This window comes from Cygnus atratus, chromosome 34 (genome assembly GCF_013377495.2).
Source record: "Cygnus atratus isolate AKBS03 ecotype Queensland, Australia chromosome 34, CAtr_DNAZoo_HiC_assembly, whole genome shotgun sequence".
In the NCBI taxonomy this organism is placed as follows: domain Eukaryota; kingdom Metazoa; phylum Chordata; class Aves; order Anseriformes; family Anatidae; genus Cygnus; species Cygnus atratus.
This window is the reverse complement of record NC_066395.1, coordinates 699,307-717,188: the sequence shown is the minus strand read 5'-3', so window position 1 is coordinate 717,188 and position 17,882 is coordinate 699,307. Positions and strand designations below refer to the sequence as shown.

Genomic DNA, 17,882 nt, shown 5'->3' with positions numbered 1-17,882 from the left:
TTATATACACTTCTCAGGTGTGGGAGGACAAGTATAAAGAAACAGAGCAAAACGTTTTGCAAAAATCCTTGCTCTGCACTTGGATGAATTTTGAGAAAGAATGCTTACAAACTCCTAGTTTTGCCAAGCACGCTTCATCTGAGACCACCCCATGTTCCATTTATATACTTCTTTAGGGCAGGACCGTCTCCTGCAGAGTCCCTTGAGTCCTGAAGCACCAACTTGAGATCTAACAGAGGACCAGTCTTCCCGAAAGTGAAGAGGCAATTTTCTTCAGGTTACTACAAGAAATGGAGTAGGTTTTCCTTACAGAGGTCTACCATAGCATTTTAACTCTTTCCTCCTTGGACAGGCCTCCCTATTCAGAGGCAGCAGATCCCCATTCGCAGGAGGATCAAATATCCAACAGCAGCTGAATCTCTGTCCAGGGAGTTCCTGAGGCCACAGTAATTGGGCAGCTCCTTGTGGGCAAGTAGACCAAGCCCTCGAGGACTCTGGCTGGGACCAGGACAAATGGAAAGACTGTCTGTCCTCACTGTAGTAAGGACAGTTCCTCTGCCTCCTGGGACTCACAAGATCTCACCTGGAATACCTTACAAATGCCAGGGTTTTCTTCCCTCAAAAAAAATGCTTCTGAGTGTGACATAGGCAGCTGGAAGAAACTAAACCACACTTTTCTGCAGTCAAGAGTATTGACAGTTTTAATGCTCCATAGATCAGAGATAGATTAAAGCAGAGAAAACAACTTGTTCTTATTTACCTAGGGCTGTAGGGCAAGTCTGATTCCTCCAGTACCCACAGCACAGACCGCTGCTCCCAGAGGCACCCTCAAGCCATCACCAACCAGATCTCAAGCAAGGTCTCAGAAAGGGGAAAGTAACTGTAGGGGGGCTTCGATGAGAACTGGGGTAGGTTTTCCTCAGAGTTGTCTCTCCTAGTTTATCACCGTCTTTTCTTCCTTGTGTAGTTCCCTTTGTCCAGGAAGATTAGATGTCCAACAGCAGCTCCATCACCGAGTTCCTCCTCCTGCCATTCGCAGACACGCGGGAGCTGCAGCTCCTGCACTTCACGCTCTTCCTGGGCATCTACCTGGCTGCCCTCCTGGGCAACGGCCTCATCCTCACAGCCGTAGCCTGCGACCACCGCCTCCACACCCCCATGGACTTCTTCCTCCTCAACCTCGCCCTCCTCGACCTGGGCTCCATCTCCACCACTCTCCCCAAAGCCATGGCCAATTCCCTTCATGATACTAGGGCCATTTCCTATGCAGGTTGTGCTGCACAGGTCTTTGCATTTGTCTTTTTGATATCAGCAGAGTTTTTTCTTCTCACTGTCATGGCCTATGACCGCTACATTGCCATCTGCAAGCCCCTGCACTACGGGAGCCTCCTGGGCAGCAGAGCTTGTGCCCAGATGGCAGCAGCTGCCTGGGGCAGTGGGGTTCTCTCTGCTCTGCTGCACACTGCCAATACATTTTCCCTGCCCCTCTGCCAAGGCAATACTGTGGACCAGTTCTTCTGTGAAATCCCCCAGATCCTCAAGCTCTCTTGCACAGACTCCTACCTCAGGGAAGCTGGGCTTCGCATGTTCACGTCCTTTTTGGGTTTTGGATGTTTTGTTTTCATTGTTTTTTCCTACGTGCAGATCTTCATGGCAGTGCCGAGGATGCCCTCTGAGCAGGGCCGGCACAAAGCCTTTTCCACGTGCCTCCCTCACCTGGCTGTGGTCTCACTCTTTTTCAGCACTGTCATATTTGCCTACCTGAAGCCCCACTCCATCTCCTCCCCAAACCTGAACCTGGCGGCGGCAGATCTGTACTCCAGGGTGCCTCCAGTAGCGAACCCCTTCATCTACAGCATGAGGAACCAGGAGCTCAAGGATTCGATACAGAAAATGTTGATTGGGTTTTTATCTGTGGCCACAGACTGTCTACCTTCTTCTGCAAATGACTCCCACTGTATGTCACGACAGGCACTCTTGCCTTTCTGCTTGGTGTTTGTTGGTTTGTTCAGTTGTTTTTCCCTTGTGTCCTTGTGATAATGTTGTCTATGCAGAAAAGCCCTTCACTTCCTTCTACCTGAGTATTCCGTTGTCTGTGTGACCTACTGTTTCAGTAAAAAAAGGCTCCAGGCTCTGTGTATTTAATCAAAGTAAATGAAGCTGGAGCAATTTCTTTCTCTGAGACCTATGTTCAGTGGATTAATAAACAGGAATAATAAACTGTTTTCTCTCTGCAGCAGGTCAGGGCAGGCTGCCCTGGCCCTGGTGTGGCAGAAGCTGCCTGAGGGCCCCCAGGGATGGCACAGAGGGGCTGAAGGCCTCTGAGGATGTGCTGCAGAGGAGATCAGGGGACACAGCAGGGGACACTGACCTTTGTATGCTTGTGCCATGGTACCAAGGTGAACTGTTCCTGTTACAGTTAAAGAGGAAACAAAGATAACACAGGGCCACTGCCAAATTTATCAGGAAGGGCTGTATAGAGGTTAGAGTTTGTTAGCTTGTTGTCTTTGGCCTGAGCCAAATGATCTGAGAGGTCTTTTCCAATCTACATGGCTCTATTGTTCTATGGTCCTATGAGTGTAAATAAGTCACAATCATTGGAAGGCACCCACTGCAGTCTGGGAACACGAGACTATGGCCTGGACAAGACCATAGGTTCTGTGAGGGATTCCTGTGGGCTGGCACCATGCATCCTGGCACACTTTCCAGTGGATTCCTGGAGTTAACTACACTTGAAATGGCCATTGAGACCCCGAGAAACTCGTGTTGGGTCATGTGTGATAAACTCAGGCTGAACGACTCAAGAGCAGGTGATTTTGAATAGCTGTGGCAGAGCCCAGCAACTTGCCCCAGTCTGGGAATATGTCATCTTCCATCTAGTGAAATTAAAAGGGATTAATATGAACAGACCCATCAGGTCAATCTGCATAATACGGAGAAGTAATGGTTATTGTGCTGCAGGTGCAGCAGGCAGGAGGCCTTGGACAGGGCCTCAGAAGACTCAAGCAGATCTAATCCGGTGATGTGACAGAGATGTGGTGGAGATGCAGCCCAAGTCGAGGAGGGCGAGGTTGAGGAGGAAGAAGTACATGGGTGTGTGGAGGCGGTGGTGGCAGGCTACGGCTGTGAGGATGAGGCCGTTGCCCAGGAGGGCAGCCAGGTAGATGCCCAGGAAGAACGTGAAGTGCAGGAGCTGCAGCTCCCGCATGTATGCGAATGGCAGGAGGAGGAACTCGGTGATGGAGCTGCTGTTGGACATCTGATCCTCCTGGACAAAGGGGACTACCCAAGGAAGATAAGACAGTGATAATTAGCAGAGACATCTCTGAGAAAAATTTTCTCCATCTCTCACTGAAACCCCCCACAATGACTTTCCCCTTTCCGAGACCTTTCTGCTGCTCTGTTGCTTGAGCTTTGGATGGTGCTGGAGGAGAGTGCCTCTGGGAGCAGGGGACCCTGCTGTGCACTTTGGAAGAGTCACGCCTATCCTACAATTCTAGGTATAAAGAAATCAGGAGGGACCTCTGATTAAATCTACCTCTGACCTATGTGGACTTCCCAGCATTACCACTCTCAACACTCTTGACTGCCAAAGAGCATTTGTGCTTTAATTTGTTCCAACTGCATGTGTGACACTCGGAAGAGTTTTTTTGAGGGTAGAAAACCCTGGCATTTGTAATATATTGCTATTTTGTGAGTCCCAGGGGCAAAGTGAATGTCCTTAGTGCAGTGTTGATAGCCAGTCTGTCCATCTACCCTGGTCTCAGCCAGAGTCTTCAAGGACTCAGTCTAGTTGGCCACACTGAGCTGCTCAATTATTGTGGCTTCAGGAATATCCGGGAAAATGATTCAGTGTTTTCCTTCCCCATAGACTGCATTGCCCCAAGCCCCAGAGTTTAGAAGGGGGTTTGGGCACCTTTCCCCTAAGGACAGGTCTGCGTGGTGGGACCCAGAGGGTCAGAGCTTGAGCTGCAGCTGAAAGCCAGATCTGCAGGGAGCCATAAAGCAACAACAGCAACAGTAGGTGTACGAGCAGAGAAAAATAGCGCAGGGCTTCTGCCAGGAGAGGCAAAGCCAGAGAGGTACTGACAGAAACTCAGGAGAGTCTGCTCTGCTGGAGGACATGCTGCTGAGGTTATGAGTCACATCGTGAATCTTGTGGGACTGAGGGCGGAAAGGGAAGTACCAGAGTATTCTGTTAGCACTGTCTTGCCATTCCCTGCCCATGGCTCTGCTGCCTGCAGCTGTCCCTGCCTGCAGCTGGATCTCTGTCCTCACGCCTCTTGCCTGCAGGTCACAGCCCCCATCCCACCCGCTGGGTGCTCAGCTCTGCCCTGCAGACACCTCCTGGCAGCAGGGCTCTGCCCAGGGGCAGCTCGCTGGAGGCACATCCTAGAGACCAGGTCACACAGACCCTGCTGACACTGGATGTGTGGTGGTGGAGCTTTCTAGGGGCTGAGGGGCAGGAAAGGGACTTGCTAGGGTCTTTGTAATGCTCCTTGTGAAGGCTTAGCAGTCAAAGCCTCTACCCTGAAGTGACAGCCTTTATTTCTATTCTCACTGAGCCAAAGAAGAGAAAACTTAAAGCAGAGAGTCTGGAAAGCTAAGAGTGCAGCAGGAATTTCCTATCATTATCCCTGCTCTTGCAAAGTCCCCTTGGATACATCCCGGGTGTGCTGCATAGCTGAGAGCAGGCTGTCCCAGGCAGCAGCCTCCCGCCAGCAGCAGGACCCTGCCCTGCCAGGGGGGAGCTCCTTCCACCCGCAGCTTCTCCCCGCAGCGCCCTGGGCAGCTCCCCGGGCAGGCTGAGTGCTGAGCCTGGCAGGCGGCAGAGGCCCTGCCCCGGCACACAGCCCCTGGGGCACAGCAGGGACCCTGCTCTGCACCACAGCCCTGGGCACCCCTGCCTGCACCCCCGGCTTCTCCTTCCTCCAGGAGCTGCGGCTGCATTGCCCTCCAGCCAGACACTTACCGGGCTCAGGGCTGGCAAGTGTTCTCCCCCAGCGAGCTCTGTGCATCCTGCCACTTCTGCCTGCCTTTACCCGCTCTGTCTGTGCAGGCAGCGCCCCCAGCCCTGCTGCGCTGGGCAGAGGAGCTGCTCCTGGGCAGAGCTGGCTCTCTGCAGCGCTGCCCGCTTGCCAGGAGCTCCGCTGGGGCCCAGGAGCCCGGCCCAGCTCAGCAGCAGAGGCCCAGCCCAAGGCCTCCCTTGCTCTACCCCCCATCAGGCTCCCTGCACAAGGACCCTTGGGCGCCAGGGCTCACAGCTCCTGGAAGGCAGCAGGGTCCCCCCTGGGGAACACGCTTGGAAGCAGACAAAGCAAACACTCACTGGCCCTCTCTAAGCACCGTGCTGACTGATTCCTGCAGCAGGAATTGCCCTGCCAGGGTGTGCAGGGCTACGGGACGTGCCAAAGTTCCTCTCTGTTGTTCAACTTACTCATCAGTGAAGTGGATGATGTAACAGAGTGCACCCTCAGGGACTTTGCTGATGACACAAAGCTGGGAGGATTGGCTGATACCCCAGAAGGCTGTGCTGCCATTCAGAGGGGCCTGAACATGCTGCAGAGATAGGCTGAGAGGAACCCCATGAAGTTCAACAAGGGCAAGTGCAGGGTCCTGTCTCCTTCCTAGGGCGGAATAACCCCCAGTACCAGTACAGGCCGGGAATGACCTGCTGGAAAGCAGCTCTGCAAAGAAGGACCTGGGAGTCCTGGTGGACAGCAGGCTGAGCATGAGTCAGCAGTGTGCCCTTGTGGCCAAGAAGGCCGACGGGATCCTGGGGTGCATTCGGAAGAGTGTTGCCAGCAAGCCAAGGGAGGTGATCCTCCCCCTCTACTCAGCCTGTACACGTGCTTGGTGTTATTCCTCCCTAGGAAGGAGACACCAATTTTCTTTGTGGTGTCAAATGCATGAGAAGCCGGACAGGGTCAGAAAAGTGGCCATTTATTTGCAGAATAAGCAATAGGGCTGGATTCCCCTGAAATGCTACTAGTTGCTTGACAGAGCGGCACACTGCCACAGTCATGGTGACAGCCTGGCAGCTTTGCGCCTGGGTATTACTGTGAGATCAGCCAAATGGGATGAAGGCTTTGTTCCTCATCCCTTCTTTTGAGAGAGGGGTTTTGCCTCTTGGCAGGAGCTATCGCTGCCACATGTCACCCAGGCAACCTCCGTGAGTGGCATGTGCCCTTGGGGCCCAGAGATGTGCAAAGCCTTGTTCTCTTGCTTTCCAATATCCACTGGCATTCCATCCAAGCTAAGCAACCCAAGGCCTTCTCCAGAGCTGGTCATCAGGGAAAGGCACTTCTGGGACTCCTTGCAACAGCCTGCAGTAATTCTGCCATTGCTTATGTCAATCATGAGTGCCTGGAGTGTTTCGGACTCTTCTAGAGGTGAGTTTGAAGTATGGGAATGCTTTATACAAACACAAAAGAGCTTTGACATGTTGGCTTGTGCTCAGTGACTTCTGACCTAGAGCACTGCAGGTTATTGAATCAAAGACTGGAGTGCGCGGAGTGCATCCAGTGTCCTAGAGCCACTCACACACTGGCCGATACTGACTTGGTTACTGAAATTACACTCTGGTTGGGGTCTTCAACTTCCCAGATGTCTGCCAGAAAGACAACACAGCAGAGAGGAAATAGTCTAGGAGGTCTCTGGAGTGTGTGGAAGATAAGCAGGGGGTCCCAGTCAACTGTCAGTGAGCAAACGTAATGCCCATCTACAGGAAAGGCCCAAAGGAGGACCCAGTGAACTACAAGCCTGTCAGTCTGACTTTGGTGCCGGGGAAGGTTATGGTGCAGATTATCATGTGTGCCATCCTACTGCATATACAGGACAACATACAGGTGATCAGGCCCAGTCAGCATGGATTTATGGAAGGCAGGTCCTGCTTGACGAACCTGTTCTCCTATGAAAAGATGATGCACTTAGTGGATGAGGGAGAGGCTGTGGATGTTGTCTGCCTAAGGTTTAGTAAAGGTTTTGACTCTGTTTCCCAGAGTTAAATCCAATTGGCGGCCAGTCACAAGTGGTGTCCCCCACGGCTCAGCGACAGGACAAGAAGAAATGGCCTCGCGTTGCACCAGGGGAGGTTTAGGTTGGATATCGGGAAAAATGTCTTCCTTGAAAGGGTTGTGATACGTTGGAACAGGCTGCCCAGAGATGTGATGGAGTGGTCATCTCTGGAGGTATTCACAAGACATACAGATGTGGTGCTTAGGGACAAGGTTTAGTGGTAGATGTGGCAGTGTTAGGTTAACGGTGGAACCTGATGATCTGAGAGGTCTTTTCCAATCTACATGGTTCTACGGTTCTATGGTTCTATAAGTCTAACATAAGTCATAATCACTGGAAGGCAGCCACCGCAGTCTGGGAACTCGAGACTATGGCCTGGACAAGACCATAGGTTCTGTGAGGGATTCCTGTGGGCTGGCACCATGCATCCTGGCACACTTTCCAGTGGATTCCTGGAGTTAACTACACTTGAAATGGCCATTGAGACCCCGAGAAACTCATGTTGGGTCATGTGTGATAAACTCAGGCTGAACGACTCAAGAGCAGGTGATTTCGAGTGGCTGTGGCAGAGCCCAGCAGCCTGCCCCAGTCTTGGAATATGTGCCCTTCCAACTAGGGAAATTAAAAGGGATTAATATGAACAGACCCATTAGGTCAATCAGCACAGTAAGGGAAAGTAATAGTTCTTGTGCTGTAGGTGCAGCAGGCAATAGACCTTGGATAGGGCCTCAGAAGACTCAAGCAGATCTAATCCGGTTCATCCCTGAGCTAAGACAAACACTGTGAGCAGAGCGAAGGACACCGAGTGGTGCCCTACCATGAAGGAGGATGCAGGTGCAGCTGTAAGAGGCGTCTTTCTTGTGCCATGACCGACGCAGGTTCGTCTGAAGTGAAAGCCCCAGCCTAGGAACCGTGGAGTGAAGGTCCCTGGGCACAACTGCAGAAAGACTTTGCAAGACCTCTGCCACTGACAGCTTGAAACACCAAATGCATCTTGGCAGTAGTAGGTCCTTTTGGCACAGGGGCAGATGTCCTCCCTGACAACATCAACACGGAGGCCACCACTGCAAAGCTGCTGCGTGACACTGACTTTTGTCCCCGGGGTCCAGACAGGGGAGAGGGGAAGGGGAGAGGCAGGCCGTGGGGAGGGGCTGGAGTGAGGTCACTGCCACTGCAGCAGCCTGATTGGCCCTCAGAAGGGCTGGCCGGCAGGCACTATGACATCATCCCGCTCATCAGAGAGCCCCCTGGGCAGAAATGACATCACTGCAGAGGGGAGGGCAAGGGGCCGGCAGAGCCCCATCGAGGGGCTGGCTGTGGGTCCCCTCTGCTACAGTCACCTGACGGCGCGGGGCAGGCAGGAGGGCAGGCAGGGCTCGTGGCCACCTTGCTCAGGACGAGCCCTGGGCGAGCTGGGTGGGAAACCTGAGCCTTAGCTCCAGCAAAAGCTCTTCTCTTTGCTCTTGACTTTTCTCGATAACACCACTTCCAGGTGAGCTCTGCCCTTGCTAAAACCATACCTCCACCTCCACCATAAATTTCTGTTTTGGATCCTGTCCTTGCTGTCACCCCCCGGCAGCTCCTTCGTGGCCCCTCTGAACACTGTGTCCCTGCAGCATCCCAGCCCCACTGCCCCACACATGTTCCCACAGCCGTGCTGCCAAGGCACCGCACATGGCAGTGCACATTCAGGGCTGGGTCAAACTCCCCGTGTTACAATCCCAATGGCACCCTCAGGGTCCCTTCCTGCCATGGCCCTCCTGCCTTTGCAGCCTGCTCCAGCCCATGGCCCCTGCCCTGACCCAGCCACGTCCTATGGAGGGCTCTGCAGACAGCCCTGCTCCAGGTCTGCAGGGCTCTGGGCCGGGACAGAGGCTGACAGGGCTGGCCATTCCCCCAACACAGACCCTGAGCACAGTTCTCCCACCTCCCTGATCTCTGCCCACCTCCCTGTCCTCATCCCAGCCCAGTGGCAGTGGCCCCAGGGCAGTGCCCACCGCAGGCTGCTGCAGGGCTCTGGGCACTGCCACCACAGCCCCAGCCCCTCTGACAGGCACAGAAGCTCCTGGGGGCACAGAGGGCTCAGCTCCACAGATGGGGACCTCCATGGCACAAGCGTACAGAGGTCAGTGTCCCCTGCTGTGTCCCCTGCTCTCTTCTGCAACAGATCCCCAAGAGGCCTGCAGACCCTCCATGCCATCCCTGACAGCACTTGACATCCATGACATCACTTTCCTAATGGCAGAGATGGTATCTCCTTGAGCTCCTGGTTCCTTGTGCAGTACATGAGGGGGTTCACTGCTGGGAGCATCACTGAGTACAGGACAGCCATCACCAGTTCCAAGGATGGTGACAAGATGGAAGGGCACTTCAGGTAGGCAAAAAAGGCACTCCTGAGAAACAGGGAGACCATGGTGAGGAGAGGGACACACGTGGAGAAGGCTTTGTGCCGTTCCTGTTCAGAAGGCATCCTCAGCACAGCCCTAAAGATCTGCACATAGCTGATGGACTCTCCAGGGAGCTTCACATTTATGTCCTGGAGGATGTCCTCTGCCCTGCCCCATGAGGGACAATCATGCCTATGTACCTCAGTGACCATCTCTGCTGTCATTAGACACCAACATGTTGCTCCTAAATCCTATGCTTGGTCTCTCCCAAATCCATGCAGCAACAGGCCTGCCGGGGAGCAACTGCACAGCCCTGATTTTGGCACAAGCTGTGAAAGAAGAGTGAAGTGTTCAGACTGCACTATTAAGATCCTGTTTTATTAAGCAGATACTAAAACAGTCAGTGCTGACCTACTGTAAGACATATTTATAGAGTATATTATAGCCTCCAGAGTAAACAGAGCAGTGTCATTCCTCATTAGAGATGAGACATCTGCAAACATTTCTCTAAGAACATAAATGCTAATGACACTAAAGATAACAATGAAAATATACATATGAAACAAGAATGAGGCCTTCATGGGGATAGGAAAGTCACTTGTGTAGAAAGAGGGAAAATCTATCACTACTCAGAAACATCCATGAAATCATTCGTCTAATGGCACCCTTGAGCTCCTGGCTTCTCATGCTGTAGATGAGGGGGTTCAGTGTTGGGGGCATGACCGAGTACAGAACTGCCACCACCAGGTCAGAGGATGGGGAGGAGATGGAGTGGGGCTTTAGGTAGGCAAAAATGGCTGTGCTGAGAAAAAGAGAGACCACAGCCAGGTGAGGGAGGCACGTGGAAAAGGCTTTGTGCCGGCCCTGCTCAGAGGGCATCCTCAGCACAGCCCTGAAGATCTGCACGTAGGAAAAAACAATGAAAACAAAACATCCAGATGTCAAACAAGCACTAAACAGAAGCACCCAAACTTCCCTGAGGTAGGCATCTGTACAGGAAAGCTTGAGGATCTGGGGAATTTCACAGAAGAACTGGTCCAAGGCATTGCCTTGGCAGAGGGGCAGAGAAAATGTACTGGCAGTGTGCAGCAGAGCAGAGAGAACCCCACTGCCCCAGGCAGCTGCTGCCATCTGGGCACAAGCTCTGCTGCCCAGGAGGCTCCCGTAGTGCAGGGGCTTGCAGATGGCAATGTAGCGGTCATAGGCCATGACAGTGAGAAGAAAAAACTCTGCTGATATCAAAAAGACAAATGCAAAGACCTGTGCAGCACATCCTTGATAGGAGATGGCCCTGGTATCATGAAGGGAATTGGCCATGGCTTTGGGGAGAGTGGTGGAGATGGAGCCCAGGTCGAGGAGGGCGAGGTTGAGGAGGAAGAAGTCCATGGGGGTGTGGAGGCGGTGGTCGCAGGCTACGGCGGTGAGGATGAGGCCATTGCCCAGGAGGGCAGCCAGGTAGATGCCCAGGAAGAGCGCGAAGTGCAGGAGCTGCAGCTGCCGCGTGTCTGCGAATGCCAGCAGGAGGAACTTGGTGATGGAGCTGCTGTTGGACATGTGCTGCCTGTTGGGTATGGGGATCTGTACAGGTAGTAAAAGACAATGAAAAGTTAGGACAGGCTTCTCCGAGTGAAACCTATACCATTCCTTGTAGACCCTCCTCCTGCCATACTTAAAGGCTTTTACTTTCTCTACTGAAATCTTTCATTCAGCTTCACCACATGAGCTTCATTTTAAAGGTTCAGTGCACCACGAGGAGCAGGGGCCTTTGCTCCTGGGCTCTTGAGGGAATAAGTCCTTACTCAGTGCAGTGAGTACACGGGAACGTGGCAGCTGGGAAAGGTTTTATTTTCAGATTTTGTCAGATGAAATCCTTTCTTACACAGAAGGACATGTCAGCATCTGCATTCCAGTGCTACAGAATGAAGTTGGCAGAAAGGAGTTTTAGAGACACTTTTTTCTACATACCCTTTTCCCCCTCTTCATGTCGAAGCAGTGTTCTCTACACTCAGAAATCCTGAGGATTTCTGCTGCACTCACCGTGAACGGTTGTGAGACCTGAGAGGCAAAGTATTCCCTTTGGCTCAGAACAGGGTGAGGGGAGTTGGCTGGGCTTGTTCCCAACTGCCCTGAGTGTGCAGCTTTTGCAGATGGAGGACAATCACATTTCTGTTACCCAGAAAGACGCCAGACACTGCTGAGAGAGGAGGAATCCACTGCCAATTCCTCAACGCCCAGCCTTTGTCAAGGTACCTGAGCAAGGTCTCAGCACCACACCTCCTGCCAAGGACACCTAACATTCATTTCACCAGCCCAATAGTATGTCCTTGCATTTAGCATCTCCTCTACTACGTATGCCTTCCAGATATTACAAGCATACTATGGGAAAGATTTCAATCCTGCAGGGCAGCTCACAGCTCGAAAGACCAAGAGGGCAGCGACTTTTTTTTTAGGTGTGAGAGGAAGCTAGGAGGTAGGCTCACAGGAAGGGGTCTTTACTGAATGGAAAAATATGGAGTTTTCTGATGAATTAGCCCTGTGACAGGTTTTATGATTTACCTTCCTCTCATTCCTTGATCATACCCCTGATGACTGAAGGTTTTATTTCTGGGAGCTGTTTCCTTGTCTCAAGTCTTACTCCTGTTTCTGCTCACAGCCTCAACCCAATCTCTGTGCAGTAATCTTTGCCCTTCGGCAACCTGCCTGTATGCAGGGGACTGCCTAGTTGCATGTGCATGTTTACAGGTGGAAAAGAACCTGTAGAAATGCCCGGATGGGTTCAGCAAAGATGATGCTGTTGCTATTGATAGGAAGAGGAGAGGCTGAAGGCAGTTCCAGGGCAGCTCACAAACCTACTGATCATCAGTATCACAGCTCAGGAATTTCAGCAATGTGCTCATATTGACAGCTCCTTTTCCATTTCTCCCTGTTTCCTGTCCCCATCCAGTAGAGTAGGTAACTGACAAGAGGGCAGAATATTCCTAATTGGACTTTTCTTGTGGAAAACCTAACTGGGAAATGCCACTGGGTGCTGTATACCTGTGAGCAGGCTGCCCCAGGCAGCAGCCTCCCACCAGCAGCAGGACCCTGCCCTGCCAGGGGGGCTCCTTCCACCCGCAGCTTCTCCCCGCAGCACCCTGGGCAGCTCCCCGGGCAGGCTGAGTGCTGAGCCTGGCAGGCGGCAGAGGCCCTGCCCCGGCACACAGCCCCTGGGGCACAGCAGGGACCCTGCTCTGCACCACAGCCCTGGGCACCCCTGCCTGCACCCCCGGCTTCTCCTTCCTCCAGGAGCTGCGGCTGCATTGCCCTCCAGCCAGACACTTACCGGCTCAGGGCTGGCAAGTGTTCTCCCCCAGCGAGCTCTGTGCATCCTGCCACTTCTGCCTGCCTTTACCCACTCTGTCTGTGCAGGCAGTGCCCCCAGCCCTGCTGCGCTGGGCAGAGGAGCTGCTCCTGGGCAGAGCTGGCTCTCTGCAGCGCTGCCTGCTTGCCACGAGCTCCCCTGGGGCCAAGGAGCCTGGCCCAGCTCAGCAGCAGAGGCCCAGTCCAAGGCCTCCCTTGCTCTGCCCCCCACCAGGCTCCCTGCCCATGGCCCTGAGGCTGCAGGGGAACCTGCTGGGAAACAGCCTGAAGGAATCTCTGGGCTTCCCTCCCTCCCCTGGGCACACACACTTCTTCACACCAGGCTCATTTCTCCTAGCAGAAAGTGAATTAGCTGTAACAATCACATCTTCTTGTCCCAGTATCACTTTGGACATGAAGCCATGGTGGAGGGCATTTCTTCCTCCTTGTGGCCAGTTCCAACCTTCCAAAATGCACTTTGTGGTGTGTTATTTGCATTTTTTTTTCCTCCTGCTCTTCTCTACTACCAAAGAAAGCTTCATCAAGGTTGAAAACTCTCCTAAAGTAGGCATCCCAATCTATCAGCATACTTGCTGCCTGTCAGCCAACCAGACAGAAGTCACCTCACCAGCATCTTTCAAGAAATGGGGCTGTTGCTGGCCTTGCACTTCTTGGCTGGTCACACCCAAGCCTTGTGCCTCCTGCTGTCCAGTCATGGACTCAAGCAGAAGGGACAGGACAACCCATATGCGGGCCTTCTTTCTATCTGGGTCCTCCTGGGTATGTAGGCAGAGGGGATCCCACAGTCAGCATGCCAACCAGGTGCCTTCTGCTGGCCTTCCAGGGCCACTGGCAGATGTCAGCCAAAAAGTACAGATCCCAGGGAGAAGTCAAGGGTGACCTGTCAGCTACAGACAGAAGTGACCTCACAGTCCCTTTCTGTGACACGTTCCTGTTGCTGCCCTATCAACTGCAGAGACAGAAGTGACCTCACAGTCACTGTCCTCACTCCTGCCTTTGCAGCCTGCTCCAGCCCATGGCCCCTGCCCTGACCCAGCCACGTCCTATGGAGGGCTCTGCAGACAGCCCTGCTCCAGGTCTGCAGGGCTCTGGGCCGGGACAGAGGCTGACAGGGCTGGCCATTCCCCCAACACAGACCCTGAGCACAGTTCTCCCACCTCTCTTATCTCTGCCCACCTCCCTGTCCTCATCCCAGCCCAGTGGCAGTGGCCCCAGGGCAGTGCCCACCACAGGCTGCTGCAGGGCTCTGGGCACTGCCACCACAGCCCCAGCCCCTCTGAAGGACACAGCAGCTCCCGGAGACACAGAGGGCTCAGCCCCACATATGGGACAACCATGGCACAAGCATACAGAGGTCAGTGTACCATGCTGTGTCCCCTGCTCTCTTCTGCAACAGATCCCCAAGAGGCTTGCAGCCCCTCTGGACCACCCCTGGGGGTCCTCAGGCAGCTCCTGCTGCCCCAGGGCCAGGGCAGCCTGCCCGGAGCCTCTGCAGCCAGAAAGGGGTTTGCTATTCCCATTACTTCCTGATCAGCTGAGAGTGGGTCTCAGGCAAAGAAGTTGTTGTAGCTTCATTTGTTTTGTTTAAATACACAAAGAATCTGGCTCCTCATTTATGCAAAGCCTCAGGGTCACACAAGACATCCATCAGGCTGGATGCGGCTCTGGGCAGCCTGCTTTAGTGGTTGGCAACCCTGCCCAGAGCAGAGCGGTTGAAACTACATGATCTTTAAGGTCCTTTTCAACCCTGGCCATTCTATGATTCTATGATATGTCAGTACTTGGGTACAACAGGATGAAGAACATCATTTCTTTGTGGAAAACATTATCACACAGGGAAAAAGAAAAAGAAAACCAAACAAATCCCTCCAGAAGTTAAGACAGGCTTGCCATGTCATTACAAAAACTGTAATTCATCTGAAGAAGAAAAGAAACAGTTGTGGAAAGGCACAATCAGTTTCCTCAACACATCCTTACAAACATCCATGACATCACTTTCCTAATGGCATTCTGGAGCTCCTGGTTCCTCATGCTGTAGATGACAGGGTTCACTGCTGGGGGCATCACCGAGTACAGGAAAGCCATCACAAGGTCCAGGGATGGCGAGGAGATGGAGGGGGGCTTCAGGTAGGCACACATGCCAGTGCTGAGAAACAGAAAGACCATGGCCAGGTGAGGGAGGCACGTGGAAAAGACTTTGTGCCATCCCTGCTCAGAGGGCATCCTCAGCACAGCCCTGAAGATCTGCACGTAGGAGAAAAAAATGAAAACAGAACACCCCCAAAACAGAAAACCACTAAATGTGAGAAGCTCAATTTCCCTGAGGTAGGAGTCTGAGCAGGAGAGCTTGAGGATCTGAGGGATTTCACAGAAGAACTGGTCCAAGGCATTGCCTTGGCAGAGGGGCAGGGAAAATGTATTGGCAGTGTGCAGGACAGCATTGAGAACCCCACTGCCCCAGGCAGCTGCTGCCATCTGGGCACAAGCTCTGCTGCCCAGGAGGGTCGCATAGTGCAGGGGCTTGCAGATGGCAACGTAGCGGTCGTAGGCCATGACGGTGAGAATAAAAAACTCTGCTGATATCAAGAAGACAAACAGAAAGACCTGTGCAACACATCCTGAGTAGGAAATGGCCCTAGATCCCCAGAGGGAATTGGCCATGGCTTTGGGGAGAGTGTTGGAAATGGATCCCAGGTCGAGAAGGGCAAGGTTGAGGAGGAAGAAGTACATGGGTGTGTGGAGGCGGTGGTCGCAGGCTACGGCTGTGAGGATGAGGCCGTTGCCCAGGAGGGCAGCCAGGTAGACGCCCAGGAAGAACCCAAAGTGCAGGAGCTGCAGCTCCCGCGTGTCTGCGAATGCCAGGAGGAGGAACTCGGTGATGGAGCTGCTGTTGGACATCTGATCCTCCTGGGAATGGGGATCTGCTGCTCTGAATAGGGAGGCCTGTCCAAGGAGGAAAGAGAATTAAAATGTTAGGGTAGACCTCTGTGAGGAAAACCTAGCCTATTTTACTACATTTATTTTTCTTTCTTTCTTTCTTTTTTTTTTTTTTTTTTTTTTTTTAACCATAAAAAACTGCCTCTTCACTTCTGGGAGGACTGGTCCTCTGCTTGATGTCAAAGTGGTGCTGCCTGAGGGTGCTACTGGGGGCAAGAGACTCTGCAGGAGACAGTGCTGACCTATAGCAAGAAGTAAATGGAACATGGGGTGGTCTCAGATGAACTGTGTTTGGTGTAACAAGGAGTTTTGGAGTACACTTTCTCAAAATTCACCCAACTGCAGAGCAGGGCTTTGTGCAGAATGCTTTGGTTTGTTACTTTATACTTGTCCCCCTACCCCTGAGGAGTGCATTTAAGGCACAAATCCTTGGCACATTTACTGCCCACCAAGTGAAACCTTGGGCGCCTGGGAGGCAAAGGGACTGTCCCTCAGGGCAGAGTGAGGACAGTGGTTGTGTCCATCCATCCTGGTCTCCGCTGCCCTGTGTGGGCACCTCTGGAGGATGGTCACACTCAGGTGTTCCCCTGAAAAGAACCTGGATGCTGCTGAGAGCAGAGGAATCCAGGTTCAAAGGGCAGATCCCCAAGCCCCTCACCCATCTCATTGTACCTGCGGAGGATCTCAGCTCTCTGCTCTTCTCCAGGGACAGGGAGGGATCATAACAGCTGCCAATATACAGCCATCCAGCAGCATTTCTATGGCGTTAGGACTGACATGTCTTCTCCATGGGGATGCTAGATAGCACAGAGCTGCTAGGGAAGAGCTGTAACCTTGTGCAAGGCAGCCTGCAGCCTATCAAAAGCCCCAGTGACATTAGGGCTGGAAGTCTATGGTGTGAGAAAAAGGAGAGTAGGGAGTGGCTCCAGGGGAGGCATCTGCAGTACAGGGATGGCAGGGAAGTGCTCAAATCTCCCCTACCACGGAGTTTCTGGGAGCAGCTCCCGCTCACTCCCCGCCCATGGCTCTGCTGCCTGCCGCTGTCCCTGCCTGCAGCTGGGTCTCTGTCCCCATGCTTCCTGCCTGCAGGTCACAGCCCCCATCCCACCCGCCAGGTGCTCAGCTCTGCCCTGAAGACACCTCCTGGCAGCGGGGCTCTGCCCAGGGGCAGCTCGCTGGGGGCACGTCCTAGAGACCAGGTCACACAGACCCTGCTGGCACTGCACGTGTGGTGGTGGAGCTTTCTATGGGCTGAGAGGCAGGAAAGGGACTTGCTGGGATCCTTGTAAACCTCCTTGTGATGGTTTAGCAGCCTAAGCCTCTTGGAAATAAAAGCACCTATTTCTATCCGCACTGAGACAAAAGGAGAAAACTGAAAGCAGAGACTCAGAAATACCAAAACGGGATTAGGTAAACCCTTCCTTGTCTCTGCTCTTGCAAAGTCCCCTTCGATACACCCTGCTGGTGCTGTGGATCTGTGAGCAGGCTGTCCCAGGCAGCAGCCTCCTGCCAGCAGCAGGACCCTGCCCTGCCGGGGGGGCTCCTTCCACCCGCAGCTTCTCCCCGCAGCACCCTGGGCAGCTCCCCGGGCAGGCTGAGTGCTGAGCCTGGCAGGCGGCAGAGGCCCTGCCCCGGCACACAGCCCCTGGGGCACAGCAGGGACCCTGCTCTGCACCACAGCCCTGGGCACCCCTGCCTGCACCCCCGGCTTCTCCTTCCTCCAGGAGCTGCGGCTGCATTGCCCTCCAGCCAGACACTTACCGGGCTCAGGGCTGGCAAGTGTTCTCCCCCAGCGAGCTCTGTGCATCCTGCCACTTCTGCCTGCCTTTAAGCACTCTGTCTCTGCAGGCAGCACCCCCAGCCCTGCTGCGCTGGGCAGAGGAGCTGCTCCTGGGCAGAGCTGGCTCTCTGCAGCGCTGCCCGCTTGCCACGAGCTCCCCTTGGGCCCAGGAGCCCGGCCCAGCTCAGCAGCAGAGGCCCAGCCCAGGGCCTCCCTTGCTCTGCCCCCCACCAGGCTCCCTGCCCATGGCCCTGGGGCTGCAGGGGAACCTGCTGGGAAACAGCCTGAAGGAATCCCTGGGCTTCCCTCCCTCCCCTGGGCACACACACTTCTTGACAGCAGGCTCTTTTCTCTTAGCACAAAAATAATTATCTGTAACAATCACCTCTTCTCATCCGAGA

General features: G+C 53.7%; 2 protein-coding genes across 2 annotated transcripts; one reads left to right on the top strand and one right to left on the bottom strand.

The window, feature by feature from the left end:
- Positions 1–1,191: 1,191 nt before the first annotated feature.
- LOC118261116 (olfactory receptor 14C36-like) lies at positions 1,192–9,279 on the top strand (the record flags this gene model as incomplete). Its single annotated transcript, XM_035571787.1, has 2 exons — positions 1,192–1,957; positions 9,185–9,279. Coding segments are annotated over 2 exons (861 nt in total), but the record flags the coding sequence as incomplete, so codon positions are not given.
- Positions 9,280–9,998: 719 nt separating this feature from the next.
- LOC118261115 (olfactory receptor 2T1-like) lies at positions 9,999–15,662 on the bottom strand. Its single transcript, XM_035571785.1, has 2 exons — positions 14,742–15,662; positions 9,999–10,982 (listed from the first exon to the last, which is right to left on the bottom strand). Exons 1-2 carry the CDS (start codon positions 15,660–15,662, stop codon positions 9,999–10,001), a joined length of 1,905 nt encoding a protein of 634 aa, XP_035427678.1.
- Positions 15,663–17,882: the final 2,220 nt, after the last annotated feature.

Bases quoted from the DNA above. Each gene is read 5' to 3' on its own strand.
- LOC118261115 (XM_035571785.1), bottom strand. From the start codon at position 15,662: ATGTCCAACAGCAGCTCCATCACCGAGTTCCTCCTCCTGGCATTCGCA. The intron at 10,983-14,741 runs GTAAGGATGTGT...CTACCTGTACAG, and splicing joins AAGTGATGTCATGGATGTTT to ATCCCCATACCCAACAGGCA.